This window comes from Pseudochaenichthys georgianus, chromosome 21 (assembly GCF_902827115.2).
Source record: "Pseudochaenichthys georgianus chromosome 21, fPseGeo1.2, whole genome shotgun sequence".
NCBI classification, from domain to species: domain Eukaryota; kingdom Metazoa; phylum Chordata; class Actinopteri; order Perciformes; family Channichthyidae; genus Pseudochaenichthys; species Pseudochaenichthys georgianus.
The window spans coordinates 35960577-35977202 of record NC_047523.1 but is presented as its reverse complement, the minus strand read 5'-3'; the positions used below and the strand labels follow the sequence as shown (position 1 = coordinate 35977202).

The 16626-nt window shown below is 40.7% G+C and overlaps 1 protein-coding gene across 2 annotated transcripts in view; it reads left to right on the top strand.

Moving 5' to 3' along the window:
- mphosph8 (M-phase phosphoprotein 8) overlaps nt 1-16626 on the top strand; it is a 29334-nt gene that overhangs the window by 2383 nt on the left and 10325 nt on the right. Inside the window, exons 2-9 of one of the 2 annotated variants that reach the window (XM_034109466.1) lie at nt 789-950; nt 2692-3759; nt 4985-5081; nt 5214-5474; nt 6075-6197; nt 7464-7552; nt 9857-12176; nt 12871-16083. In XM_034109466.1, the coding sequence (XP_033965357.1) occupies nt 789-950; nt 2692-3759; nt 4985-5081; nt 5214-5474; nt 6075-6197; nt 7464-7552; nt 9857-12176; nt 12871-14141 (5391 nt within the window). In that variant the 3' untranslated portion in view covers nt 14142-16083. Of the gene's footprint in view, nt 1-788; nt 951-2691; nt 3760-4984; nt 5082-5213; nt 5475-6074; nt 6198-7463; nt 7553-9856; nt 12177-12870; nt 16084-16626 lie in introns of those variants that run through there. The other variant, XM_034109467.2, reaches the window with a different exon arrangement.

Here is a 16626-nt window from a genome sequence, read left to right as displayed (position 1 = left end):
GAAGGTGCACCAAAGTAGAAATACTTATCTATGTGTGAAGTAAGGGGAAGAGGAAGCATGTTTAGATAATAAATGGAACAGCATATCTAAAGTCAGTGCTAAGATAATCAATATGATAACTGCACGAATTTGCAATATCAGAGAAAGATTATTCCTGCAAAGACATATTTTTCTGTGAGAAGTCACTGGTTTACCGATTAGTTTTTGTGACATGTCTTTAAATCCATGAGAGATGAAGAACATTGTTTCACTTAATTACTTTTACTCTTTCTCATTTGATGTATGCTATAGCCTCAGTATTACATTTGCAGCCCTTCAACTAACCCACCCCTTTTATGAAGACATTGTCCCGGCTAAATAGAAAAATTATTTAAAAATGTTAAAGGTAAATCAAGATTATTCTTGTTTGTCAAACAAATACTATAACTAGGATACTTCCTCTGGTTATAATAAAAGCCATGTTGTTGCACACTTTTTCTCACTTTTCTCTGATCTCTAGATGGTTGCACTTAATGTTGTCTTTTTAGGCTTTAAAATCTTACTGTTCCACTTTTTCTGCCCAATGAAACCTTGTTGACACTGTTATGAAAACAAAAAATGAATGAGTAAAATAAAAATGTCCTCTCTCAAAAGAGTATTTAGCTTGTCTGCGATGTTTGTCACAGGAAGCCATCATCAGATTAGCTGGTAAACTACTCGGTGGATACATTCTGGCAGCTCCCAGCCACCCTGTCAGGTTGATGTTGATTGAATGCTGGAGATTCATATCCCTCTCTCTCTGTTTTCAGGGTGAAGTGCTCTACAGAGTCCGCTGGAAGAACTACTGCTCGGACGATGACACTTGGGAGCCAGAGGCCCACTTGGAGGACTGTCGTGAGGTCCTCTTGGCTTTTAAGAAGAACATGGCTGAGATCAAGATCAGGAAAGAGGCAGAGGCCAAGAAGCCCCCGGTACGTCTAAGTGACAGTCTGCGAAACAGAGTATCACTGGTGCTGTATTCACTGTATTAAGAAGACGGGCGTTAGAAACAGCTTTTAAGCAATACGGTATTACCCCTAATTACTCATTATGGCTTGTTGGCATGACCGGCTGAGATAGATTGTTGAACTCCCCACTGCCAAGAAATGTGTCCAAAACACATCCGTAGATATTTATATACCAAATATCTGAGCGAGAATAGATGTATCGCTATCCTTTTCAGAAAAACACTGGGTTTTGACCCTTGTGTTGTGTTCGAAAGCTGTTCGCGAGTACATTTTGACCCATGATTTATCTGAGTCCAAAAAAAAAAAAAAAAATGACTATCATCCAATATTGTTTGAACTACATCATAACTAACTTATTATGCATTCATAACCGTACAATCCTGTTGTAATTTAATGTTATGGCCCAAAACTCATTACACCACATATTGTGCATGTGTGAGTTCAGGTTCAGGTGTTAGTGCACATATTCTTGGAGAAAGGTGGAGTTCCCGTGGGGGAGGGGGCAGAGCGAGGGGAGACCAGGTGCATGTAGTGAAAAATGATTGTTACAGTGGATGGAGGGGGAGGGGGAGGAGTGTCTAAAGTCAAAGATGAATCTTGGGCCAAATTTGACCCCGAGTCACCCCCAACAATTCTGCTGGGTCTCCCCAGACCCGAACACCAAATTATACGCTTTTTTTTTTAGAGACCTTCAGACTTGGCTAAAATGGTAAAAATCAGTTTTGTAGTGTTTATATATCTGCTGTGGAGGATATCATGAAGCCTTGTTCCGATAAAAAAAACAACTAGAGTTTAGTTATTATTAGAGCCGGGACTCGATAAAAAAAATTAATCTAATTAATCAGAGACTTTGTAATTAATTAATCGAAATTAATCGCATTTTTAATCAAATATACATATTTGACCTGAGAACAGTGAGAAGCAATTTTCACATGGATTTGACTCCAAGTGGTCTACAGTCGAGTGCAATCCAGTGAGTTGGTTATTCTCTCAGACGTGGACTTACTTATACTGGCCCTGAAACCAGTCATCTGGTTGAGTGTGGGTTGGGTCAGGGTGTGGTTCCTTGCACTCGGAGTCGGGCTAACGTCCACGCTAGCTGCTACATGCTTTGCATTTAGGTGATACTTTAGGCTTGATGTGCTGCGGTGATATGCAAATAGTTTTTGCATAATTTGCACACAACCGTGCTCTTATCGACGCTTCCATCCGTCCATTTTTTAAAACAAAATGTCCCATCCACGGGGCCGACCAAAGCGGTCTCATCAGCTTGTTTGTTCATGCTTGACTATTGTTCACCGTGGTTTGTTGTTGTTTGAAGTCCCATGCTGAAGTCATGAACGTTAGTTGGTGCTCCAGTATAATCGGTACGCCTGAAACTCATCCAGTGAGAAACGTTCCGCTGTGCAAAAATAAGTGCGACTAAAATGCGGTAATTTTTGTGTAATTAATTAATCTTAATTAACGCGTTAAAGTCCCGGCCCTAGTTATTATATCATTTTAACTTGAAACGGGTCACGGGAGACCCGAACACAACATAAGTGTTAAATTCACAAAAAAGATAAATTATCAGAGAGTAGACCGTTAGACTTGTGGATCCCTTTGAAGATTTCAGCCCCTAGTATTTTTTAAATTCATGTTGCCTTAGCTAGATAGCCAAAAATGATATATAAATCTTATTGTGCTTTATCTGTCCTTCTAATAGAAACCTCTGCCTTCAAAGAGCGAATTGTTTGATGCAAACTCAGACATCGACAGTGACAAAGACCGTCCCACAGAGGCACCTCTCAAGAAGAAGAAAAAGATAAGGGTACAGGAAGAAGAAGAAGAAGAAGAAGAGGAAGAAGAAGTAAGAGAGGAACTACCTCCAAAGGACAAGAAGAAGAAGAGGAAGAAAGAGAAACGGAAGGAGCAGTTGAGGCCGATCCCGGCACCAGACACCGACAAAGAGGAAGAGGAAGGAGAGAAAGCCCCGACTCCACCCTCTCCTCCAAAGGAGAAAAAGCCTGATTTCAAAAAGCGTCTGGTTGAATCTGAAGATGAGGACGATGAGCCTGTTCCCTCCAAAAAACACAAGAAGGAGAAGGGAAAAGAGGGAGGGAAACAAAAGAAGAACAAGGTAGAGGAGGGGAAGAAGAGGAAAGGGAAGAAGGACAGGAAGGTAGAAACCTCTGAAGATGAGGCCGCTGCACCGCTGGAGGAGAACCAGAGCGACGGCCCATCAGAGTCCCAAATGGACGATAATGCATCAACGGATACGGTGACAAAGTCGGCAGAAAAATCCCGCGTTGACGACAAGTCCAAACCTACCAAGGGGAGGTTGGAAGGGAAGCTGCAGGGCATTAAAGACCTCATCCACGACAAAAAGAGCAAAAAGCCAGACGCCGCTCAGAAAGAAAGCAGCCTCCAAAAACTGAAGAGCCTCACCTCGAAAGTGAAAGAGGACACTGCTCTGCACTCAGACTCTAGCGATAGCTCCACCCTTCACAAGAAAGCCAAGAGCAAAGGGCAGGAGATCACGCCCGCACCCCCCAAAGCCCCGTCTTCCTCCACATCCTCATCGTCCTCCTCTTCCTCGGTCACACCCGCAGTCGGCCTCAAGTTAAGGGAGGAGGAGGTGGCTAAAGAGGAGCCGTTGGGCGCGAAGGACGCTACAGGCTCCACTAATCTGTTTGAGAAGTTCCTGTTGAACTGCGAGGCCAAAGACCGCGCCCCCCGCAGGCAGCCCGGGCATCAGGCCCCCCCGGAGAAGACCAGCAGCAAACCCACAAAGGTGAAGTCTCCCTCTCTCGAAAATGGGTTGCATGTTGGTTTAACTCGACAAAAGTGCATACACACTTTATCTGAACATTGCTGTAAGGTGACACACATGGAAAATGGAGATTTTCACGTCATACATGCTTTTAAGTTTTTTGAAAATTGTCTATTGGTTTAAACGTTGTATTAGTGTTGTCACGATACCAATATTTTGGTTTCAATACCGATACCAAGTCAAGAATTGCGATTCCGATTCTTTTTCGATACTTTTCTAAAAAAAGGGATGTATAAATGTTCATAAATGTAATTATTGTGCTTTATTTCACACCAGAACCAGAACACAAACTTTTAAACATTGAGAACAATAAATAAAATAAATGACAAGAATTCGTATTAAATACAAATAAGCATCATCTCAAACTACTTTTTTGTCAAAATAGATTTGTATATTAAACAACAGAAATGACATTCAACACAATGAGGTCTCCGACAAAAATAGAACATAACCTCACTGTCAGAGATATCGCTCAAATGCTTCCAAATTTCGCTTCTGGCGTCTTTTTTGTCACTCCCACTCGCAGCCATGCTTCTCGTTTCCTCACATGCTCTGGCAGCTAACGCGTGGCCGCGTGCACGAGAGAGGGGAGGGACTTAGAGCGTGCTTGAGAGGGGCAGGACTGCAGGCACGGCTGCAGTGCAGGGAGTGGAAGCAGAGCGCTGAACACACACGTAACGGCGCTTTCTCACCGGAGTACTTTTCCCCGTCATTCTTAAAGTGCCGATACTAATGAGACGGAGGAATCGTGACGTTTTTAACGGCAGGGTATCGCGGTACCTTTCAAGTATCGGTACACCGTGCAACACTACGTTGTATAAATGATTGATTTAGGTAATGAGATGTAACACCACTGCTTGTGTCCCGGGCCTGTATCCTTCGTGAAGCTATCTTAACCATGTAATAATACGCACATTTTGCGGGACGTAGCAACAGAAAGCGCATACAATGCCTAAATCTACTGTTAGAAAAACGATATAGTAAAAGTAAATCATTTGTAAGTCAGGAGAGGACCACATTCATATTTTTTTCAGAATAAGCAATACCCTTAGTTCTCATAATTCTGTCAAATGTTGAACTTCTCATATACCTTAGTTACCATTCACGTTTGCGCTGTTCTTGCTACTCCGGTGAGTTTACCTCCAAAAACTACAAGCTGTTAACATTGTATTTTCCCCACTTCTAGCTAATAGGAAAGATTGAGAAGATCTCCAAGACAACCAAAGAGTCTCCGGCTCAGAAAGCAGAGTCCGAGAAGACGGAGAAGAACAAGCAATCAGAGGGTATGCATGACACCGGCCGGCACAACACCGGCATGACACCGGCCATTTTTTATGTCTCTTGTTTTATGTGTAAATGCCTTTGGAGGCTGTTTGAAGCCCAAGAAATATGACGACTTGTCTGCTGTCCTTTAGCCTCCAGACCTGGCCAGAGCTTTGGCTTCAGCCTGGACAGCGAGGAGAGGGAAGCAGAGGAGACTCCAGCAAAGCAGAAGCCTGGAGAAGATTCCCGGGAGAGGAAGGAGAGATCAGAGGAGGCACAGCGGCCCGGCTGGGAGAGGAAACCTCCCGCAGAGGACAGGAGGAAGAGGAGGGAAGACAGCGAGACCAGGCTCTTCATGGCATGTGACGACAATCAGGACTCCCAGGACCCACCGGGGGGCGCTGACAAATCTGGTATGCATCTGATTGGCCAATATAATCATTGATGCTTCCAAATATCCAATTGTTTTTTATTCATAATGAAACAACAATCTTGTAACTTTGATATGTCCATTTTCTGTTGACCTCAGAATTGAAATAATTGAAGTTGGACAAATGTATGACTTTTAACTTGAAAATTAAAACATTTGACTTTAACCGAACCATCCAAAGCAAACTTGGGCTGTAATACCAATGTCTTGTGAGCTATTTTGGATTTGATCTTATTAATTTAGAAATGCTACAAAGATTCCCCAAATCCAACAAGTAAAACGTTTATTATTTAAATCTCTTTATTTCCGAGAGCCCCCTCCTAAACACAGGGCACTTAAACTTGAAAGAACATGGAAATTGATAAGATGTTATCCTCCCCTAGAAACAACTTAATTTTTTCACCAAAAACTACATTTTACAAGATAACGTTTGACTTGCAAAACAAAGAATCGTTCCATCCCTGCTACAAACACGAACTGAAGTTCGAAGCATATGTACGGAAGATTTTCAGAGTTGCATTTTGCAAAGTTTCCACCTGCCAACTAATGAAGCATCTCTGTCTCTGCATTGTGTGTTTTAAAGACAAGGGCCAAGCCACTTTGAGTCTAGGAATGGACCTGAACCTGGACTGGATGACGCTGGATGACTTCCAGAAACATCTGAACGGAGACGACGAGATCCTGTCAGGTCCTCCATTATCACCCAGTGAGTATTTCCATTCACATCTCAGACACATTTGAGACACTGCTGCTGCTATCGAGAAGCAGTCAAGGAGTTTTCAGGAACAAACGTATTGAAGGCCAACCGTTGAATATGAATAGTTGAAGTTTCATTACATCTTCCGGCGCAGACTAAAAACTCATCTCTTTCGACTCCACTTTGAGCAATACAATTACTAACAAAGCACTTGTATACTAATAAAGGACTGGCTTATCTAAAGCTAGTGGAGTAGCACTTGAAATGTTTTGGCTCTATGAAACCTGATGTACTTCAAGTTTGTATCTTCCTGGTCGAATGCACTTATTGTAAGTCGCTTTGGATAAAAGCGTCAGCTAAATGCAATGTAATAATTCGGGCCGGGACTTTAACGCGTTAATTAATTACACAAAAATTAACGCGTTAAAAAAATTAACGCATTTTAATCGCACTTATTTTTGCACAGCGGAACGTTTCTCACTGGATGAGTTTCAGGCGTACCGATTATACTGGAGCACCAACTAACGTTCATGACTTCAGCATGGGACTTCAAACGACAACAAACCACGGTGAACAATAGTCAAACATGAACGAACAAGCTGATGAGACCGCTTTGGTCGGCCCCGTGGATGGGACATTTTGTTTTAAAAAAACGGACGGATGGAAGCGTCGATAAGAGCACGGTTGTGTGCAAATTATGCAAAAAAGAATTTGCATATCACCGCAGCACATCAAGCCTAAAGTATCACCTAAATGCAAAGCATGTAGCAGCTAGCGTGGACGTTAGCCCGACTCCGAGTGCAAGGAACCACACCCTGACCCAACTCACACTCAACCAGACGACTGGTTTCAGGGCCAGGATAAGTAAGTCCACGTCTGAGAAAATAACCAACTCCCTGGCTCAAAGGATTGCACTCGACTGTAGACCACTTGGAGTAACATCCACTGTTGTAAAAATGCGATTAATTTCGATTAATTAATTACAAAGCCTCTAATTAATTAGATACATTTTATTAATCGAGTCCCGGCTCTAGTAATAATGTAAAATTAACTACAAACATAACAGGCCAACATTAACAACTTCAATAAAAAAGTAATGCTTACATTCCTGCTTATAAAATAATTTAGTAACATTTAAAAAATACCCTAAAGTTTCTGGTCTGGCCTCATGTTTATTTACATTTTTAAAAGATGTTCATATAATTTGTTTGTTTTTTTCCACAATATATTGTTATGTATCTTTGACATCTTAAAATTCCATCTTGTCCCCGTCAGGTGAATTGCGGGAAGCTGTGAAGAGTGGAGATTACATGGCTGTAAAGTTGGCTCTTAATTCCAAAGAGGAGTACAATCTGGACCAGGAGGTATGTTCCTTCCCTTACAAAATGTTTTAGTTCATGTTAAAAAAACAATCAGCTGACCAATCTGCGATCTTTAAAACAAATGTTGTGTTTTTATTTATTTTATTTAGATATAGCTTCTTGGTACTTCAATTTCAAGACAAAACCACATTTAAATTTGTTTACAGCTAGCACCTTGGTTGTCCCCAGTATGTGTGTGAGTGTGTATGGAAGTGTGTGTGTGTAGAAAAAAACCTTGACTTGCTCGGCCATGTCATCACCATACAAAATGTTGAACTTACATTGAGTTAAACTACATTATATTTTGCTCAAATGGAAGCAAAGTTGTAGAACGGTTTGAGATCCATATCACACGAACAACGGTTGCACAAGAATGGCTTTTGTCCCATATGCTGTGTCCTCACGGGAGACATTTTTTACATTTTTGAGCACAAATCTTGCACCTCCTATTCCTTATGACTAGAGTTGGGTAGATGTTCCGGTTTTCCCGGCCCAATGCGGTGTCAGGCTACTGCTGACAAACCGTTACAATTTACTGACAAGCTGAGGCGGCTGGCAACAGGTGAAATGTCAGTAGCGGTGGGAGGGGGTAAGATCAGCACATTGTGTTTGTTTTAAGGTGACATGACACAGCCAAATTGAACTCGAAGAGAAAAAAAGGCGCTGCATCACCGGCGTCTTTGCGCGCCACCATCTTGGATCATCGCGTCAAAAGATTTTACGACATTGTTTCTGTCTCAGATACAATCATCTATTTGTGATTTGACTACATTTTAAGACTTATGGAGAGTCTTTGGAATATCTGAGGACACCCTAAAATAATTGTACATGTCAAAATAAAAAAACGAGAGCTACATGCTGAAGCAGAGATGACTTCATACCGTTACAACTAAAGGATCTAAACAAATAACCCAAACGGCGCTTCTATGAAAGAAATGTAAACGGTGCACCGAGGAATCTCTCTCTTCAACATCTCAAACCTCAGACTTAACGGTTTCATGTCTACTAATAATTGAACGCTTCAAGATATTCTTCACAACTCCAAATCACCTTCACTTCTGCTACAAACCCAGGTAAGAGTGTGCCATTACATGTTTTATCAAATTAAATATTTGACATGTGTTGAGGGATATTTCAATATTGTGAATATTCTTTTATGTAGCCATGTAGTTTGTTTACAATTGCAATTTTTTTAAGCATGGAACACTTTGTGGTAAATAATAAAAGTTCAATTAAACATATCATGTTTTTTGATTACTTTCAACGTGAACGGTATTGTTGTAATATGGGCAGAAGATTATAAAAGCGAACAAGAATCTTCACCAAGGTAAATTGCTCATTGCTCTAATTACACGTGATGATGGCAGCTAGTGGAGTTGTACATTGATAACTTGGACACTTTATTCATTCAACATTATTCATTCATGATGATATGTACACATTAGAGACTGTTGTGTCATCTTTCCTTGCAGGTAACCCAACAATGGAAGAAGACACTGAAAACATGAAGTATTGGGACAAGATGATCTCTATGAAGCAGGTACTTGTATATATGCTCTCAGATGTTTCATAATGATTAGCATAACACGACATGTGCAACCAGCATGCACCAGTACTATCATTTATTCAACATTATATATATATATGTTTTTCTCACCTTAAAATGGCTGAACACCATTCAATTGTTTTGCATCTGTACCTAGTCACCCATTTTTTTATATTATACTGGAGGAAAACTGCTATGCTAATCCTAAAAGCTGTTCATAACATAACAAATATGTTTTCTTTAAATGCAAGACGTCAATGTAGGTCTAGCGTCAGTGCATATTCTGTTCACTTCATGTAGCATTTCATCCAACATGCCATGACTACATATACTTGGTTAGACATTTACAATATCAAAATGCTTGATCCAATAAAGCCATTAACTGTTCTCGAATGGGTCACATGTGGTTTTTGTACTGGAGACTTGAGAGGTGTCGAAGGGTCTTTTGTTACCGATGTTGGTCTAAAAGTGATGTGTGGCCATCACATTGACTTCTGTTTGAATGAGCCTGGATCTTGGTGGGGCATAGCCAAGGTGCTTATGCGTTAAAAAGCATTTGAAAATGTGCAAAGAATGTTTAAAAGACGGTACCAAAAACGAGTTGCCTGACTTACCATCACTTAACAACCAAAATTCAAACTAAAATATAGCTTTATTTTGTTTATCCCAGATTGAATGGGTCTGTGCTTTAGGTTCACTCAGTAAATTATACATGGAATCTGATTTGGCAATGAGTCTTACATATACTTGTTCTCTTGCAGGCTTGTACTATTGGTGAGGCGAGGTCATTTGAAGGCGAGAGGAGCTTGATTGAAGAGAGAAGTTCGGGTAATGCTCTTAGGTTGACTTCTGACCTTGACAGTGCCAGAAATTACGAGGGTACTCAAAGAGTAAAAGAGAATTTCCCACAAGGTATGGAGGTAGAAAGAATGCCAAGCTGTTCTGCCAGTATAAATGCTGAGCAAGTGACTTTCAGGGAACATGAACTGATCCCAAATGGTGGAAAGGATATAACGGAATCAAAAAGTGCTGCTTCTGATTCTGCTGCCAAGCAGAAAAGTCAAGGAAAGGAAGACCAGAAGCAAGCACCAGAAGACAAGATGTCAGAGGACGCAAATGGTTGTTTTACAAGTAAAATGAGTTTGAACTTTGTTCATTCAGATAACACAAATGCAGAAGGGATGCTTACAAGAAACGATGACAATACAGAACAAAATGGCAATGCCCCTGAGGACTCAAATGGCTCAAGTGATGAGGCAGAGGCAGGTCAGTCAGATGGTAAAGATACATTTCAGTCAAGCACAAAGGAGATTCGTAAAAGGCGCCCATGGTGTCGCAGAAGATATGTGGCGAGAAAACAACCAGCCCGATCCAGTAAGAGAGTTATTCAGTTGACTCCTGCTAAAGTGGATGAGGAAAAAAAAGAGCCAGGTAAAAAGCACTTCTGTTTTTATTGCAAAATCGCTTATACCCAACTTGCAAAGCACTTGGAAAGAAGGCATGCAGAGGAAACAGATGTTACCCATGCAATACACTTTCCCAAAGGTTCCAGAGTTAGACAGAGTCTACTTGACCAGATTCGAAATAAAGGAGATTATGAACATAATTGCCAAGTTCTCAAAAGTGGCGAAGGGAAAATTGTCACCAAGAAACAGGTTAAAAATCCGAGCATATCAGTACGCGACTTCCTTCCTTGCCAGCACTGCTTTGCTTTTTATCGCAAAACAGATTTATGGAGGCATGAGCGGTCATGTAAGGCCAGAAAGGGAGATCAGAAATCTTCTGATAAAACTAAGAAAAGCAGAGTCCATAGTGCTGCCTCCCGACTGCTTCCAATGTCAGAGTTCTTAATTGGTGGGTGCGAGGAAATCATCCACATCATGCATCAAGATGATATTTCAAGGCATGTTAGAAACGATCCCCTTATTTGTAAATATGGAAATGCGTTGTCTGCCAAGTATGACCATGACAAGTCTCAGTTTGCTTATATTGCACAAAAGATGAGGGAATTAGGTAGATTTGTGGTCGCTGTAAATGAGCTTGATGGCAGCGTAAAGTACCTGCATGAAATATGCCTTCCATCCAGATTTGGATTAGCCATTGAAGGGGCCAAAAAACTTAGTGGCTTTGACCCCAGTTCCAGTAAGTTTAAAACAATTTCCCTCGTCTCCAAGATTCGCTACTCTCTGAAACGTGCTGCAGAAATAGCTTTTGGGGAAAGCCGCATGACGGAGGACGGTGAAACAGAAAGTGAAGTAAGAAAGTTCATACAACTTCTCGATACAAAGTGGAGTGAGTGTTTTTCTCGCAAAGCTCTCGCATTATCCCAAAAGCAAGACGTTAAGAAAGTGGAAGTAGACAAATCCACTGTGACGGAAGATCTGATGAAACTCCACACGTTTATCACGGGGGAAGAAGAAGAAGCAAGGAAGGAGCTGAAAGAAAGTCCTAATTTGTCAACTTGGAAAAAGCTCAGCGAGGCCACCCTTGCAGATGTGTGTTTGTTCAACAGAGGACGGGTAGGAAATATTGGTAGATTGCTTTTGCAAAGTTATAATAAGAAGAGTTGTGGAACATTTATGCCCTCTGCAGATCAAATTAGAAAAAGCACTAAATTGGAGCTGGACCTTGGTAGCAGTTTCACCAGATTAGAACTAGAAGGTCAGTTCGGGAGAAACATGCTGGTTCTGCTCACAGAGAAAATGGTTTTATCAATCGATTTGCTCGTTGAAAATAGAGAACAAGCGGGCGTGTCAAAAATGAACCCATACCTGTTTGCACGGACTGAAGGTCCGTCCTTCATCAGAGCATTGGATTGTTTCCGAAGGTCTGCAATGGAATGTGGAGTAAAAAACCCTGAAGCCCTTCTGTCCTCATCATTAAGAGAGCAAATTGCCCTTTGCTGGCAGCTCATGAGCCTGAGTGAACACGAAGTGGATCAAGTATCCAAGATGTTGGGAAGCAGTGGCCAGGAGTCTTACAGTCTCTCAAAAAATGCATTACTGCTGGAGGAAATGAGCCAACAGCTTCTCAAAATGGATCGAACGCTTCCATCAAGTCCCCCTACCAATGCAAGTGATGGTGAGTACCTTTTGCATTAATGTGTTCTTTTATTTCCAAGGGCTCAAAGTATTGCTGTTCCAATCTGTATTTAACCTACGACACTGTATTTATCAGTAGATTGACCTGTGATCGCTTCCAGAACTTGACAGTTAATTCATGAACAACAATTGACAGTCTTTACTTTTCATAGCTTGGGCGCAGTCAACTGCCTTTTTTGTCGTAGTTTTTTAACTAGAAGCCTTCGCTTTTTCTTTTTTGTACCACCAAATCACCTTTCCTTACGTTTCTAACAAAACGGGGTAAAACAATGTTGGCTAAAAGCTAGTCAGTCGCTTAAAGGTTAGAAAGTAGGCCACAGTTTGATCAACTGTTTTGCAGATTGCCTCGGAAGACATTGAAAGTAAGCCACCACATAGGGTCCATCTTGTCAGAAGCTTTTCTGCTCTGAGTTCAAATGATTTAAACTAGGGCGCTCCTGCAAAGACTCTGAGGTGCATAAGAAAACGAGACACCCCACGCTGCTAAAAAGCACTCAGACAAATACTCCAGAACAATCAACTTCAATCAGACAAACAAAAGCCAATTAAACAAAATCTTCCATTTTCTAAGATCAGGAATGAACGGTCAAGCTCTTGAGTCTATCACTTCAAATGTAGAGACTAATGCATTCTTTATTTTCTTTGTTTAACCATGATACACTTTATCTTTTTAGGAACTGTAGAGAAGCCTGCTTTAAAGAGAAGACCCTGGAGTGAGTGGGAGCAGGCCGCAGTGAAGCGTTACTTGAGTGAATTTATCACAGAGTTAAAGGTTCCAGGCAAAAAAGAGTGCAATGCTTGCATAGCTTCTGAACCAGATCTTTGTGGGAGATCTTGGACCGACGTCAAAAACTACGTACACAACACACTACAGACAATACGGAGGAGAAGTAACCACCATAAATCTGACGGGAGTTTAACCGAGAGTTCAAACGGTGGAGTCCAAAGCACAGAGAAAGATTTGGAAGACTCGAACGTTGTGTGTAGTTTGACAACAGTGAATCTCGATCATCTGACTGAAAGTAATTGTTGTATGACAATGGTCCCAACCAATTTCTCCCAGGAGATGACTTCAACGTATGCGTCCTTGTGTTCTACTAGTGCAGACATGAACCTTACAAGTCAACAGTTGATTTCAACTTTCACACCATTAAACGCTACTGATACACAAGTGGTTCCTACATTTACTCCACACAACACAACACATGCACTAATGCCTCCTGCATACACATCGGAGAACAACATCATAATGCCGTTGTCCCCTTATACACAGAATGCCACAAGTATGTCAATATCTTCTGTGTATACACCACAGGACAATACAGGTTCATCCATGATTCCTCATTTTAGCACCTTTACTGTCCCAAGCACTTCAATGGTTCCTACATTCACGCCATTGAACACAATTGCACCGATGGCCACTGCTTTCTCAGCAATAACTGACAGAAATAGGCCAATTGTTTCTTCTTTCACGCCTTTGAACAATGTAAGTACACCTGGGTACTCCACAGGATCACCACCTCGGGCTCCTACAACTGCTCAGGTTGTCCCAACAGTCCATAGAACGGGTGTTTCTGACAGAACACCAGTTGGACAGGAAAGTGGGTCAAGTGCAGGAGGACAAGTCAGTCCAGCTGACAAGCCTCAAAAGAGAAACAAGAGGTTGTGGAGCAAGGAGGAGCAGGATGCTGTGAGGCATCAGATGGGAGACTTCTGTACACTTGTGAAAGTGCCAGGCAAAAAGGATTGTGATGCATGTTTAGCTGCTGAACCTGCCTTAAACAGCAGGACATGGAGGGATGTCAAGTATTTTGTACATAACTCAATTCAGTCATTTAAAAGAAGAGGGCATGTTGTGGCCTCCAAACCGAGTGAAGGACATGAACCAGAGACACAAAATAATCCACACACGGAGTGGGATGGTCCTGTTTATATGTCCCTGTAAATATTTCGAATGGACTTCCAAAAAACAATAAGTGATTTTAGAGGCGTGCAAGGGCTGTAGCTTTTACCTTAATAATTCAGCAGTGAATTGGTGTCTGCCCTGCCTTTCTTTTAGTCACATCTTTGTTTAAAGTTCAAAGTATTCAGAATCATGTCCATTGGTACTGTTGCATGACTATACGCTAAATGGGTCTAACTAAGGACGTTTGTACTGTAGCTTTGGCTTAGAAAAAGGCTGACGGCAATGTTTTAATATGGTTAGATTGCATATGTGACAGTCAGTTATGTACCTCTGTCCAGTTGTCCAATCATCACGGGTTTGATCTCTGGAAAGTGCTCTAATTTAGATGTGTGATCATTTAGTAAATGTAAACCTAATTTGTTCCAGGATTTGCCACCTGCAATTAGTCACTGGCTTTGGGATGAAGCAACTGCGGCACCTAAACACGCTTTGATATTTTCAAACGAATGATATGTGGAACTGAGCGAAGGTAGCCTCAGTGAGACATTTCCAGAGGGATTTTTACTCTTCTTTACGTCAATACCTACTGAAACACCTGTCTTTCTGCCTGTACTGTTTTCAGTAGTGTTTTTATGGATTTTGATGATCATAAAACAAATGGAAAACCTACCAGCAGTATTTGCATCCAGTCCCTCCAACATGATAGATGTGGGTAGATTTGCTTTACATAATTCCCAAAGTGTACTGTGTTCTTTCTTTAGCCAGTAGCCTATATTGTAGATGGCTCCTGATAGTCTGCAGCAGTAATGGTATACCTTCCCTGCTGATGTTAGAGAATTAGGAACTCCATGTGTATACCTCTCACCTAACCATGAATCTTGTTAATAATGTTTTTTCATGTTTAAGTTTTTAGTTTTGTTGTATGTTTATTAATAAGCTGCTGTAAGCTTTGGTTGTTGTATTTTTGTATCACTACAGCAACGGTGCGGAACATTTGAGTATTTTATCATATTTCGTATACTCTGATTTGAGGTTTATACACTACATTTGTCTAAGTTGTATTACTTCCTTTTAAGCTTTTACTATCTGGATATTGATATCTAGTAGCCAAAATCAGATTGCCTTAAATAAATGTATGACCAGAATAAAAATGAGACTAATTTTAGTGCGCTCGAGCCGGTTTCTGAAACTTACCTACCCCACCTTTAAAGGTCTAGTAAATTTAATATAGTCAATATCACCTTTGACTGAAAGACAGTGTTTTATTTGCTCACAAAATACACATTTAATTTTTAAGCTGAACTTTGTTCCTGTCAAACACGTACCACGTACCATCCACATTGTCAATAGCAGATTGCTGGTCACAAGACAAATTTCAGTTTAAAACATTGGCACTGTAGTGTTTATTTTCCATTGGATATTCACAGGTTTAAATCTGATGTTTAGTCTGGTCAGTCGTGTCTTTCGTTATTAGGACACCAGAAAAGAACATGCCTTCTGCAGTCGTTTTTAAAAATGTCTTTGTGATCAGGAAGCTAAAGTTATGGTTTAGACTTTCAGATTGCACCAAGGCTGTTTGTGTGATCCTGAATACCAACTGTAGTGAATATGTTTTAGAATAACCATTGTTGTTGTACCCAAAGCCCTGAGAGTCAGACAAACAACACCTTGACTGTGAGCCCGATCATGTGACACGTGTGCTCATTCACATGTTTTCCTTGTATAGCTTTTGAAAGTTGCGGTATACAGTAGTGTCTACAGATGTTTAATTTTCATTCAGACGCTACACTTGCTGTTTGGTGTTGCAAAGCAACATTCCCCTGTATAGTTATAACTTCCTCTCATTGCCATTGTATGAGCACACTGTGCGTTTTACTCTTCATCCTGTTGTAATTATGTTTCCTTCTCCTAATGCTTATGATCAAGTACTGTAAGGAACTTATAACCCCAGCTTGTACAATAAAATGCTTCTTGATTTAAACTTTAAAGAGTTTGTGTTCAAAAAACAAGTGTAAACATGCTATCATGCTAGTGAATGGCAGGTATAATGTTTGCCATCTTCACGATCTTGTTTAGTGTGCTAGCATTTGCCAGGATTCGTAGGACTTGTGTCTTGGTAAGTATGAATGTTTGTATAAAACTGTTGTGCCAATCCAATGATGATAAATGTAAAGGAAATTATTGAATATTTGTACCTGCTTGTGATGCTAAAGGACAAGCCTTGATTACCTAAATCATGCTTCCTCTGTGTGTGTAAAGGCATGTAAGTCAGGTTAGAGATGAATGAAACGCGTGTGAATGTTTTCTTTTGGTCTGTGGCGATCTATCCAGAGAGTACCAGGCTGCTTATTCTTTTTTTTAATGGAACGATTAGAAGAAAAATTTATATTTTTGAATGATTTTGATTATTTAAAATAACAATATCAGTGAAAAACCGTAACACTTATTTTACATTTCTTATGCACATTTGATCAAACTTGAATTTCCACCAAAGGATTAATGTAAAATTATTTAAAAACAGAAA